Source organism: Bison bison, unplaced genomic scaffold (assembly GCF_000754665.1).
Source record: "Bison bison bison isolate TAMUID 2011002044 unplaced genomic scaffold, Bison_UMD1.0 scf7180017864180, whole genome shotgun sequence".
Lineage (NCBI taxonomy): Eukaryota > Metazoa > Chordata > Mammalia > Artiodactyla > Bovidae > Bison > Bison bison.
The window spans coordinates 13,610,701-13,624,149 of record NW_011494752.1 but is presented as its reverse complement, the minus strand read 5'-3'; the positions used below and the strand labels follow the sequence as shown (position 1 = coordinate 13,624,149).

Below are 13,449 nucleotides of genomic sequence, written 5' to 3'. Positions count from 1 at the left end.
GCAGTCACCATCTGGAGTGATTTTGGAGCCCAGAAAAATAAAGTCTGACACTGTTTCCACTGTTTTCCCATCTATTTTCCATGAAGTGGTGGGACTGGATGCCATGATCTTTGTTTTCTGAATGTTGAGCTTTAAGTCAACTTTTTCACTCTCCACTTTCACTTTCATCAAGAGGCTTTTGAGTTCCTCTTCACTTTCTGCCATAAGGGTGATGTCATCTGCATATCTGAGGTTATTGATGTTTCTCCCGGCAATCTTGATTCCAGCTTGTGTTTCTTTCAGTCCAGCGTTTCTCATGATGTACTCTGCATATAAGTTAAATAAACAGGGTGACAATATACAGCCTTGGTGAACTCCTTTTCCTATTTGGAACCAGTCTGTTGTTCCATGTCCAGTTCTAACTGTTGCTTCCTGACCTGCATACAAATTTCTCAAGAGGCAGATCAGGTGGTCTGGTATTCCCATCTCTTGAAGAATTTTCCACAGTTTATTGTGATCCACACAGTCAAAGGCTTTGGCATAGTCAATAAAGCAGAAATAGATGTTTTTCTGGAGTTCTCTTGCTTTTTCCATGATCCAGCAGATGTTGACAATTTGATCTCTGGTTCCTCTGCCTTTTCTAAAACCAGCTTGAATATCTGGAAGTTCACGGTTCACATATTGCTGAAGCCTGGCCTGGAGAATTTTGAACATTACTTTACTAGTGTGTGAGATGAGTGCAATTGTGCGGTAGTTTGAGCATTCTTTGGCATTGCCTTTCTTTGGGATTGGAATGAAAACCGACCTTTTCCAGTCCTGTGGCCACTGCTGAGTTTTCCAAATTTGCTGGCATATTGAATGCAGCACTTTCACGGCATCATCTTTCAGAATTTGGAATAACTCAACTGGAATTCCATCACCTCCACTAGCTTTGTTCATAGTGATGCTTTCTAAGGCCCACTTGACTTCACATTCCAGGATGTCTGGTTCTAGGTCAGTGATCACACCATCGTGATTATCTGGGTGGTGAAGATCTTTTTTGTACAGTTCTTCTGTGTATTCTTGCCATCTCTTCTTAATATCTTCTGCTTCTGTTAGGTCCATACCATTTCTGTCCTGAGCTCATCTTTGCATGAAATGTTCCTTTGGTATCTCTGATTTTCTTGAAGAGATCCCTAGTCTTTCCCATTCTGTTGTTTTCCTCTATTTCTTTGCACTGATCGCTGAAGAAGGCTTTCTTATCTCTTCTTGCTATTCTTTGGAACTCTGCATTCAGATGTTTATATCTTTCCTTTTCTCCTTTGCTTTTTGCTTCTCTTCTTTTCACAGCTATTTGTAAGGCCTCCCCAGACAGCCATTTTGGTTTTTTGCATTTCTTTTCTATGGGAATGGTCTTGATCCCTGTCTCCTGTACAATGTCATGAACCTCATTAGTTCATCAGGCACTCTATCTATCAGATCTAGGCCCTTAAATCTATTTCTCACTTCCACTGTATAATCATAAGGGATTTGATTTAGGTCATACCTGAATGGTCTAGTGGTTTTCCCTACTTTCTTCAATTTAAGTCTGAATTTGGCAATAAGGAGTTCATGGTCTGAGCCACAGTCAGCTCCTGGTCTTGTTTTTGCTGACTGTATAGGGCTTCTCCATCTTTGGCTCTCAAGCATCCCTAATTATTAAGGAATCTGCTATCATCTCAGATTATTTACCGTTTTCATTTTGCTTTTAAAGCCAGTTGCCATGGAAAGCTTATAAATGTCTGAGACCCGGGTGCCCGCCCAGGTGTTGAAACTGAGCATTTACTTACTATGTAGTCCTCATCTTCGTCCTTGGGGCCAGGGCTGTAATACACTCTGAATGCTCTGGCCACTTGATCGATCTCTTCTTTTGTGCCAGTCAAGCCAATCAGTTTGGGAGAAAATTCTAAATAAAAAATGAGAAAGACAGTGAAAAAGAAGAGGCAAAAAAACAACCATCCCTACTTCAAAAAACAGTTATAAAGCTACTGCTACTTTCTTCCTGTGAGTCCCTTAACAGTTTTTCATGTTTTAAAGAAGAAATTAATCTAAAACAAATGAAAAATTCCCTCTGTGATATATGTCACATTCACCAAGACAGACCACACTGGAATTAAACCAGAAATCAATAGCAGAAAGATATCTGGAAAATCCCCAAAACACATGGAAATTAAACACACTTCTAAATAACACAAGGGCCAAAGAAGAAATCTCAAAAGAAACTAAAAATCAAAATGGAAATACAACTTATTGAATGCATATAGTAGAAAAGAAGACATAAAACGTATGAGTTTCTAGCTTAGGATCTAGAAAAAGAGAAAATTAAATCCAAAGTATGCATAAGAGAATTAGAGCAGAAATCAGTGAAACTTAAAACAGGGTATTAATAGAGAAGAGCAATGAAACCAAAAGTTCTTGATAATGTATGTCAAATCGTTTCATGATTATCTAATAAAGCTGGAAGCAATGTATTCTAATTATTTGTCTTAACTTTTGTTAACTTAGTTGTTTTTAAACATTAGGTATAGTTCTGAGATATGCTGAAGTTTAAAGATATTCTTATGAATTAAGCACGACAGTTTTCCATCGCATCATATGAGAAAAAACTTGGCTGATGATTAGTTCATGCCAGGTCAAAACACCTGTGCCTCATTTTCCAGCACATAATCTCACAGCATGCATTTGCTATTAAGTTTTTGGAATTTGTGTAAGTAAGCTGGGGAAGTCACAAAACTTGGATTCATCAGACCACTGAGCTGAGTCCAGCATTTAACAGCAGCACTTTCTTTCAAAGGGAGAGGAAACCCATTATCATTCTCTGGTCTAACTCATTCTAAATTGAAAAACTGCTCAGAAACTAAAAAAGCAAGGTGGTTTGTCTTACTTCCCCATTCTCTGAGTAAATGAAGAGAAGCTAAGTGAAGCCTGAACTAGCTGCACTTTTAAAACAATTGCTGAAACTCCAGTAATTTTCTAAATACCAACTTAAATACTTAAAATTCTCCCCAAATGCAACTAGAAATGGTATCATCATCAACCACTGTACTTACTATGAAGAATATTACCATAGGGTCTTGGTATTTCCATTAGGTACAGCAACTCAAACATTTACTCATTTGGGGATACCTAAGTTTGGTTAATATGTGATGATAAGTAAAAGTCAGTATGACACATATTTAAATTTGAGATCATTTATTACCCAATGAGTTACATCTGCTTTTAAAAAATAACAATGCTATTGCTCCAATTTCTGACACACCTGTAAGCTGTGGATATAAATTCTGCTTACATATAATAAAAATTCTAAAACTTCAATGAGAAAATAATCCTTTGTAATCTTGGGTTAGGCAAGTATTTCTCACAGATGACACCAAAAAGATTATCCATTAATATAAAAGAACAAACTAATAAATGGAACTTCTCCAAAATGGAAGTGTGCAGTGAAAAGTTAAAGTCACTCAGTTGTGTTTGTGAATATACAGTCCATAGAACCCTCCAGGTCAGAATCCTAGAGTAGGTAGCCTTTCCCTTCTCCAGGGGATCTTCCCAACCCAAGGACCAAACCCAGGTCTCTCGCATTGCAGGCGGATTCTTTACCAGCTGACCCACAAGGGAAGCCCTCCAAAATGGAAACTGCTCTTCAAAATACATGGCTGACATGACAAGCCATAGGCTAAAAGGAAATATCAGCAAATCATACACCTGATAAAAGACTTTTATCAGAAATATAAATAATAAACAAATACTTAAGTAAAATGAAATAAACAGCTCATAAAAATGAGAGATGTGGAGACACTTTACCAAAGACATACAGATGGCAAGTAACGGCATGAAAAGATGCTTAATATTAAAAGTTATTAAGGGAAATGCATTATTAAAACCACAATGAAACACCACTAGAACACCTACTGAAGCGACTAAAATTAAAAAGACTGACCCTACCAAGTGTGGCAAGGATGTGGAGGAGCTGGAGCTCTCATGTGGTGCCAGTGGGAGTGTAAAAATGCACAACCACTTTGGGAAAAAGTCTGTCAGCTTCTTAAGAAGTTAAGCACTCACCTATTACAGGACCTAGCCACTCCACTCCGAGGTATTTACTCAAGGGCAATGAAAGCATGTGTCCACACAAAGACGTGCACACGAGTGCTCTCAACAGCTTTATTTGTAAGGATCAGAGACTGGAAATAATTCCAATGTCCATCAATGGGATACTACTGAACAAAAACAATGAATAAACTATTGATACACACCATAACATGGATGAATCTCAACATAATTACACTGAAGGTGTGTGTCTGTGTATGTGTGTTAGTCACTCAGTAATGTCTGACTCCTTGTGACCCCATGGAGTGTAGCCCACCAGGCTCCTCCATCCATGGGATTTTCCAGGCAAGAATACTGGAGGGGGTTGCCATTTCCTTCTTCAGGGGATCTTCCTGATTCAGGGATCGAACCCAGGTCTCCTGCACTGCAGGCTGGCTCTTTACTGTCTGAACCAACATGGATGAATCTCAACATAATTATACTGAAGGAAGTCATTAAAAAAAACAGCGTATACTGTATAATCCCATTTACATAAACTTATAAATTTGCAAACTAATCTGTATCGACAGAAAGCAGGTAAGTGGTTGCCTGGAGACAGAAGGTAGGTGCAGGCGAGAGACATGAATAGCAGGGGCACGTGGAAGCTGATGGGGGTGACGGATACGTTCACTCGGACTGTGGTGATGGTGTCCCGAGTTCTTACATGTGTCAAAAGGAACACACTATGCTGTACTTTAAGTACTCTTTTTATATATCAACCATCTCTCATTACATACGTTAAATAATAAAACATACAGCAGGTCTTTCATAAAACACATTTGAAAATAACTCAAAGTTCTCGAGGGTATGTATTAGGTGTCATATAATAAAAATAATTAGAAAACAATTCATTAGTCCTTCTGACCAGTAGCTTAAATCAATTTCACCATAATTAAAATCGAAATTCCTGATTTTTAAGCACCCACGTTCCAGGCATTAGTATAACTACAAAACCTGTCTGATCAGATTTTTACTCATTATTATTATTTTTTTTTTTTTTTGCTTCCAGTGTTTAATCACACGAATTTTAACAAGTCGTTCTTTTCTTTCCTTTTACATATTTTCTCTTAATTGAATTATATTTAATTGAATTACAGCTGATTCACAATACTGTGTTCTCATCACTTGTTTTAGCTGAAAAAACTTGAATTCAGAGAAATTACCCAAACTCATAAGAACCTAAATTTTCACCCTTAATTCTATCATAATTTCTAGCCTTTAAAAGTACCTTCTAATAGGCTTTAACTACATGTTGAGATGATTGAACTGAAATTCTTCCTTAAAACAGCTATGTATTTATCATTTATACTTTAGATTTATAAAATATGCACTGAGTTCAAAAATGTGTTTATATTTAGTTATTTTTCTTTAATCTCCCAATGAACATACTCCCAGAATCCATGTTTGCCCTAATTTTACGAAAGGGAGAATGAGGTTCTGAGCTGGAATCAGAAGCAACTGAACTTCAGTTCAATAGCTCAGTCATGTCCAACTCTTTGAGACCCTATGGACTACAGCACACCAGGCTTTCCTGCCCATCACCAACTCCCAGAGTCTACTCAAACTTATGTCGACCGAGTCGGTGACGCCTTCCAACCATCTCATCCTCTGTTGTCCCCTTCTCTTCCTGCCTTCAATCTTTCCTAGCATCAGGGTCTTTTCCAATGAGTCAGTTCTTCGCATCTGGTGGCCAAAGTATTGGAGTTTCAGCTTCAGCATCAGTCCTTCCAATGAATATTCAGGACTGATTTGCTTTAGGATTGACTGGTTAGATCTCCTTGCTGTCCAAGGGACTCTGAAGAGTCTTCTCTAACACCACAGTTCAAAAGCATCAATTCTTCGGCACTCAGTTTTCTTTATGGTCCGCCTCTCACATCCATACGTGACTACTGGAAAAACCATAGCTTTGACTAGATGGACATTTGTTGCCAAAGTAATGTTTTGGCTTGTTAATATGCAGTCTAGGCTGGTCACAGCTTTTCTTCCAAGGAGTAAGCGTCTTTCAGTTTCATGGCTGCAGTCACCATCTGCAGTGATTTTGGAGCCCAAGAAAATAAAGTCTGTCACTGTTTCCACTGTTTTCCCATCTATTTGCCATGAAGTGATGGGACCGGATGCCATAATCTTAGTTTTCTGAATGCTGAATTTTAAGCCAACTTTTTCACTCTCCTCTTTCATTTCATCAAGAGGCTCCTGATGAATTGCTCAGAAGCAATTACAGCCTCTCAACTCAAGGCTCTCTCTTTCCTTTTTGATATATGAAGACCAAGTTCAATCCTTCCCCTGTGACAAAATAATTTACTTACCAGCCAGAGTCAGAGTTCTGAGCAGCTTTCTACCCACCTGTGCAACAAGTGATGGTGCCACCTGTCCGTGTATCTCACAAGGCACTGCAAGGTGCGAGTGAGCCGATCTTCCAAAAACGCTAAGCACTAAACAGACATAAAGTGTTGGAAATAAAAAATACCTTTTACATAATTGGCGATGGCTTCTTTTGTGTCCCTCTCTGGGTCAATAGTGATGAAAAGTGGAGTTAAATTTGGCAGAGTTGGAATACTGTCTGAAAGAAAGTTCTTGTTAGTTATTATTTACATTCTGTGTGCAGCACAGCAAGGCAGTCAGGCAACACAGAGGGACAGCTAACACCAATTGGGGGCAGGGGGGAAGGGAGCCTCAGGAAGTGCAGGTACAAACATGTCTGTATGTACGTGTATGGTGCAGTCAGATACATATCCTAGCAAACACCCGCACCAGTGCGGACATGCTGTTACTCAGAATCACATCCTGTGGACATCCTGTCTTCTAATCCAATCCAGTGTTTGTAGGGTTCCCGGCCCCGCCTCCCCCCACAACCATTTCTCAAGTGCCAGGAAACTGTTAATAAGGTCTGAATATCCTGGAACAATTCATTTCCTAGTCTAACCAGCAGTCACCGGCAGAAAGGCAATGGCACGGTCTGTGATGAAAGGCTACAAAAAGCAAGGGACACAAAGCACAGTTAAGGGAGACCCAGACCACACCGACATTTTTAAGCAATCTAACATTTAGCATCAAAACAAACTTCCTCTCTGGTGGGGAATAAGGTCACAGGAATCACAGCAACTAACAAGTCTAACACTGAGATAACTGAATAATTACAGCCCTCCACCTACCGGTAACGTAAGAATAGAAAAGCATAGTAACCTTAAGGGCATCAAGCAAGTATGTACTTTTTACAGAATGAGACAGTTTTCTTACCTATTTCATCCACGACTTGAATCATTTTTTCTAGTTCTTCTGGACAGATATCTGGACAATGAGTAAAACCAAAATAAATCAATACCCATTGACCCAGGTAGTCCTTATCAGTTTTGGGCTCGCCAGTATGAGTTGTGAGGGAAAATGGGCCCCCAAGTAAAGGCTTTCCAATGCTCCGATGCCGTTCCTTCTCCAGTTCTTAAAAAAAAAACACACACAGAAGGAGAGGAAAAAAAAGTCAATCTAACCACAGGTACTCAAATGCCTCATCTATGGTTCACACTATATTAATGACTACGGGCACAAAATGTGGAAGAAATAGCCTGTTTCCAAGAAGCTTAAAAAATATATTTTAAGAGAAATAAGCATAAAGTAAAATGAAATGAAATGCTATTGTACATAATAAGGACTATAAAAAAAAAAAGCAGTAAAAAAAATTTCCTTCCTCCTCCAGAGCAATTCAATCCTTAGCCATTAGGTGTGGCCATGAAGGGGTGGAGGAGGGTCACAGCAGAAGAGAATGTCTGAGACCAAGTGGGAGAGGTAGGTGGCCTGGCAGTGATGTTGGAGCCTGAGTATACAGGAGGGCAGCTGCATGGGGAGAGGACAGAAGAAATGTGACCTCAGTTATTACATACAGGAGCCTGATCAAACAAGTAATATTAAACGTAAGTGTTAAAACAAATGGAAAAGGAGTTAGGACAATGGAAAGAGACAGTAGAACAAACCTTGAGGTACTGGAAAGAGATGGGAGGTAGTGTATGAACTTATGGTTTCAATACATATAGATACAGAAATAAATATAGCTATAAACATGTATATCTCTTTCCTAGCTCTGTTCACTAAAAGGACGCAGGAGTGGACACACCCCAACAGCAATGAGCTCATATCCTGACTTCCAAATATCATCATCTTCCACTAAAAGGAAATGAGGCTCTTTAGAGAAATGGCTGGTACCAGGGTTAGGGCAGAGAAAGTACATGATCTCAGAACATTCTACCGCACTAGAATTAAGGATGACCTCAAAAGAATATTGGAGGACTGTTGAAAGGAAACAACAGTTTGTTAGAAGGAACGCCCATTGACCAATCTGGGACAATGGGAGTGTCAAACTAAAGAGAATAGTGGACTACAACTCACTGGCTTGCAAGAAAATCATAAGCCCACACTGACATAAATACATGAACTGAATTTCATGCGGAACAGAATATTTACATGCATAAATACAGAATATTTACATACATAAATGGACATCACGAAACACACAATTACATCTTCAGTAGAGAAGCGTGACAAACACCACCTTAATCAAGTGATCAGACTGAACTTTATCAGTAATGGGACAAATTGAATGAAATCACGTGACACCTGAGTAAATACAACAAGAACACAGCATCCTCAATCTAATCAGGAGAAAACACCAGAAAAACCCAAACTAAGGGACAGTCTACAAAATCACTGGACTATAATCTTCCAAGCTGTCAAGGTCATGACAGTCAGGTAAAGGCTGCAAAACTGTTACAGACTGAAGGAGAACAGAAAGAACTAGCTATGAAGTGTGGTTCTACACTGGATCCTTCTGCTGTAAAAGGAGGGCAACAGTTGGGACTTCCCTGCCAGTCCAGAGGTTAAGACTCTGTGCGCTTCCACTGCAGGGAGTGAGGGTTCAATCCGCAGTAGGGAAACAAAGATCCCATGAGGAACGGCCAAAAAATGTTTAAAAAATAAAAGGAGGGTATCATTTGCAAAACTTGAACAAGATCTGAAGATTGAACAGTAGTAATTTTCTGATTTTGTTGATTGTATTGTGGTCATGTTTAAGAACGTCCTTGTTTGTAGAAAATACACAATAAAGTATTTGGAGATGATAAGGCAGTATGTCAGCAAGTACTCTCACTTTTAATACTGTTTCATAATACAAGTTTTTACAAAACAAGATTATTAACAGAAGGTGAAAATTCCAAACTAAAGTCAAAAGAAGCTTGGGTTTTCTAGAACTGTCTCTACTATTATTTTCCTAGTTTGTCAAGTTTGTTTCATTTTGAAACTGAAGCAACTTAAGTGCATATTAAAATATGAAAATCGTAATTAGTAAAACACTGCTTGCTACACGAAAGAAATATATGTGTGTATCAATATGGTGCTTATATTCCTAAGGTTCTAAAGCCTACAATTCTCACTCCCAGATATAAACATTATCCTTTGCATAATGGCATCAAAAGAGACTCTCTAAAGAATCAAAACAGAGTAAGTGATACTTTAGGGATTTACTAGAAACTTCTAAAACAAATCTTAAAAGTCCTGAAATACTCACTAAAATATAAAGTTCTTGTAAACAATTTCTAAACTCCAAGTGTTAATTCAGAGCAGCTCCTGGCGTTCCCACCCCAGGTTCTCATAACTTGCCCTGACCGGGCAGAACCTCATCGAGTGAAGTCCTTTGCTTCTGTGTCTGCTTCACTCAATGCGCGCCTCGATGGCCGGACTGCACCCTAGTCATCTTCGTACCCTCTGGACTTCTTACCATCTGCATCCTAATCCGTCCACAGCAAGTCTTTTCACACAGTTGGACAGTGTGCCCTGAACAGACAGGACAGTGGGAAAACAGATGAAACCCCAATAAAGCCTGTAGTATAGTGAATAGTCATGGTTATACAAGATGGTAACATTAGGTGAAGATACATGGAAGATATGTGGGAACTCTGTCATTTTTACAATTCTACCATAAACATAAAATTATTTCAAGATACAAAGCTTAACACCAACACCACCAAGATGCTAGTCCATAGCCAGGAAGGGTTATATTAAGAGCTCACTGGATGGCATCTACATACTCTCCGTCTTTTCTTTCTTGAAGTACTTCATTCCAGCCAATAAAGCTCCTCCAATAGCAAACGTGACGGCTAAAGACTTCCAGGAAACAGGCTACTGGGGCAGAGATTTCAAAATTAAAAGTATTAGTAAACTGCATTTAATTACACTAAATTTATTACAGCAGTTTCTAAAATACATACACAGAAGCCTCAATCTTGTTAAACAGACATCTTGTTAAACAGACAGTATGTTTCACAGTACTTTGGGATGAAAAAACACAGTAGCATCTGAGCTCCTAACACAATTACTAAGGCACTTCTTTCCAAGGGAACGTTCCCTAAATCAATTTCTGTTCACCTGAAAACAGCACCCAAGACGCAAGCACCATGAGTGTCACCCCGTGTGACTTGAGATCCCAACTGCTGATTTAAAAATCAGTTAATCACCTGCTTGTGCAGATACTGAGAAATAAACCAAATAAATCTGGGAAGTGAACCTAAATCAGTTTTCAGAAGTAACAAAGCCAAAGTAGAAGAGACTTAGAAGTGGAACTTCTTGCAAATGGCATCATTATTCTTTGTACTTTCTTCCAAGTCCCGCGATAAGTAAAATAACTCATTAATCTTCCCCCAGCTCCAATAACCGCTTCTCTTACTTATCACTACAGCCTAGTGGCTCCTACGGAGAAGGCACTGGCGACCCACTCCAGAACTCTTGCCTGGAAAATCCCAAGGACGGAGGAGCCTGGTAGGCTGCAGTCCATGGGGTCGCTAAGAGTCGGGCACGACTGAGCGACTTCACTTTCACTTTCAGGCATTGGAGAAGGAAATGGCAACCCACTCCGGTGTTCTTGCCTGGAGAATCCCAGGGACGGGGGAGCCTGGTGGGCTGCCGTCTATGGGGTCGCACAGAGTCGGACACGACTGACGCAACTTAGCAGCAGCAGCAGCGGCTCCTAAGTTGTTTTGCGGTCCTAGAATCCAGGAAAAACCAAAGGGAAAAAAGCATACCCAGCATGCAACCATGACGCACATTTGCTCAGAACTAGCATACAACACACAGAGCCTCTGAAGGGAGAGTCGAGTGACAAATTATAAAAACGTTAACTCTTTAATTATGGCAAACTTACGGTTGAGACCCCCTGAAAAAACCTGAAACTTATTTTCTTCGCGCAATAGCTAACTAAAATCCAAGTCCGTATCCTTCTTTAACGCTGGAAGTGAAAGTCGGTCAGTCGTGTCCGACGCTTTGCGACCCCATAGACTATACAGTCCATGGAATTCTGCAGGCCAGAATACTGGAGTGGGTAGCCTTTCCCTTCTCCAGGGGATCTTTCCAACCCAGGTCTCCAGCATTGCAGGCGGATTCTTTACCAGCTGAGCCACAAGGGAAGCCCCTTTAATGACGGGGGTACGTGCAAAACGGAGGGGAACGCGGGATGAGATTCTGTGACTCAGGTGAGCAGGCTGAGTGGTCAACCTGAGGCCAGGTAGAGTGGTTTCTGAGGTCATGACCAAGTGGTATGGGAAGGGCGCAGGGCTGACCGACAGCCGAGACTAGCAAAGGCAAGGCTCTGGTATGTACTCACCCCGGGCTTCGAGGGGCGCATGGGGTCTCCGCTGCCCTTCCACTGCGGTCCTGACGACCCGGGCGGGGGCGGCATTGCAGTGCTGAGGGGGCGGCTCCCCAGGCAGCAGGCAGCGAGCCCCGAGGCCCGCCATGCCTCCTCTGGCCTCGCGCAGAGCCGCCCTAGCAAGACGCTAGCGGTCTCCTTCCCTGGGCCCCAAACCCCGAATCCGCGAGGAAAGAGACGCCAAAGTTGGCTGCCCGGAAGCCGCATTATCCGGCCAGGAGCGAGCAACAGCCCTGCCATGAGCTCGAGAGACCGCGCCTCCTTTGACCCGCCCCTCGATTTCCGGCGCCGTTTCCGCCTCCTCCGGAAGTGAGGGAGGGCCGCTCTTTCCGCTGCGCTCGATGGTGACGCGGTAGCCCATCCGGTAGCCAGGGAGCATTTCGCCGAGGAGCTGGCGCGCGGTAGGTGGTTCCTCGCGGCCGGAGGCGGGGCGGACCGGGCTGGGCGGGGGTTTCGCGGGCCGGTCCGACCGGGTAGACGGCCGGGCTCGCGGGATGGGGCAAGTGCCTGAGGAGGGGGCAGCCTCCGGGGCTGGGCTCCGCGGCGGGTCCTGGGCCGAGAGGCCTGAGTACAGCTCAGGGACCCCAGGCTTCGGCGCCCGCAGCAGCTGCTCCTCCCCCGGCGCCCCCCGCCTTGGAAAAGAGAAAACGGCGCCGGGAGACGGGCGGGACCGGGCAGCCCCCGTCCCCACCCTGTTGGGCTCCCGCGGCCAGCCCAGCCAGGAGGCCGGTCGTTGACCGCTTTGCACCCATTGCACTTGAAATACTGTTTGACTTGAAAAAGAAAAAAAAATTGATTAGGATATTTGAGTAGTGCAGGGTGACAAGGACTAGTCAAGTATGACCGAACTCCCTGGAACTTATATTCCCAAGTTATAAGGGACCGAACTACAAACAACGGCACTGTACGGAGTAGCGTTTGTTCTGTGCTATATCCCAGCCCTGGACTTGGTCCTCCTGGGCTCTGTAATTGATACAAGCCTACGTTTATTTAAGCTCTCTGCTAACGAGGGGTGTCTTCCTTGGTAGCTGAGACGGTGAAGAATCTGCCAGCTATGCAGGAGACTGGGGTTGGATCCCTGTGTCGGGAAGATCCTGTGGACATCTCCAGTACTCTTGCCTGGAGAATCCCGTGGACAGAGGAGCCTGGTGGGCTACAGTCCATGGGGTCACACAGAATCAGACATGACTGAGCGACTGACACTAATGAGGGGGAGAGCACTCAAAGGTTTATTTTTAATTCCTTGCGAAAATTTAACTCGCGTTCATTCTGTCTTGCCTTTGCTTCAACATCTGCTGTCTTAATCTTACCCTTCTCCATCTCTGAGGCGGATTTGCAAAATATAGGGGAAAAGAAAAAAAAAAAAAAAAACAGGAGAAACCAGTCTTCTAACTTCCTTAACTTTGGATCCCACTCCTGCGGGGGATTTTTTTTCCCCCAAGGTTTCTTCTGAGCAGAAGCATCTGGCGATGGTGACCCTGGGACATGATATTTTCTATGAACTGGCATCTTTAGCTAGGGTGCTCCTCTGCTCGCTAACCAGGAAGTTGGTGGTCTGCTATTACCCATGTTTCTTGATTCCTGAATTATGCTGGAATTCTCTAGAATATCTGCTGGAAGTAAATATTTACTTAGCACGTCAGATCGTTTTTAATTGAACAAATTTTTCTGTCTTGAACTTGCCT

General features: G+C 42.2%; 2 protein-coding genes across 2 annotated transcripts in view; one reads left to right on the top strand and one right to left on the bottom strand.

Annotated features, from left to right (window-relative positions):
* The window catches only part of LOC104990714 (protein SCO1 homolog, mitochondrial), a 20,062-nt gene extending 8,026 nt beyond the window's left edge, over window positions 1-12,036 (bottom strand). The window contains exons 1-5 of the mRNA XM_010843002.1: window positions 11,720-12,036; window positions 10,152-10,242; window positions 7,318-7,515; window positions 6,548-6,640; window positions 1,788-1,903 (exon numbers count right to left, since the gene is read on the bottom strand). Of these exons, the coding sequence (XP_010841304.1) occupies window positions 1,788-1,903; window positions 6,548-6,640; window positions 7,318-7,515; window positions 10,152-10,242; window positions 11,720-12,004 (783 nt within the window). The 5' untranslated portion in view covers window positions 12,005-12,036. The remainder of the gene's footprint in view (window positions 1-1,787; window positions 1,904-6,547; window positions 6,641-7,317; window positions 7,516-10,151; window positions 10,243-11,719) is intronic.
* A 66-nt stretch (window positions 12,037-12,102) lies between these two features.
* Window positions 12,103-13,449, top strand: part of ADPRM (ADP-ribose/CDP-alcohol diphosphatase, manganese-dependent) — a 7,463-nt gene continuing 6,116 nt past the window's right edge. Inside the window, exon 1 of the mRNA XM_010843001.1 lies at window positions 12,103-12,165. The gene's annotated coding sequence lies outside the window, so the exon portion shown is untranslated. The remainder of the gene's footprint in view (window positions 12,166-13,449) is intronic.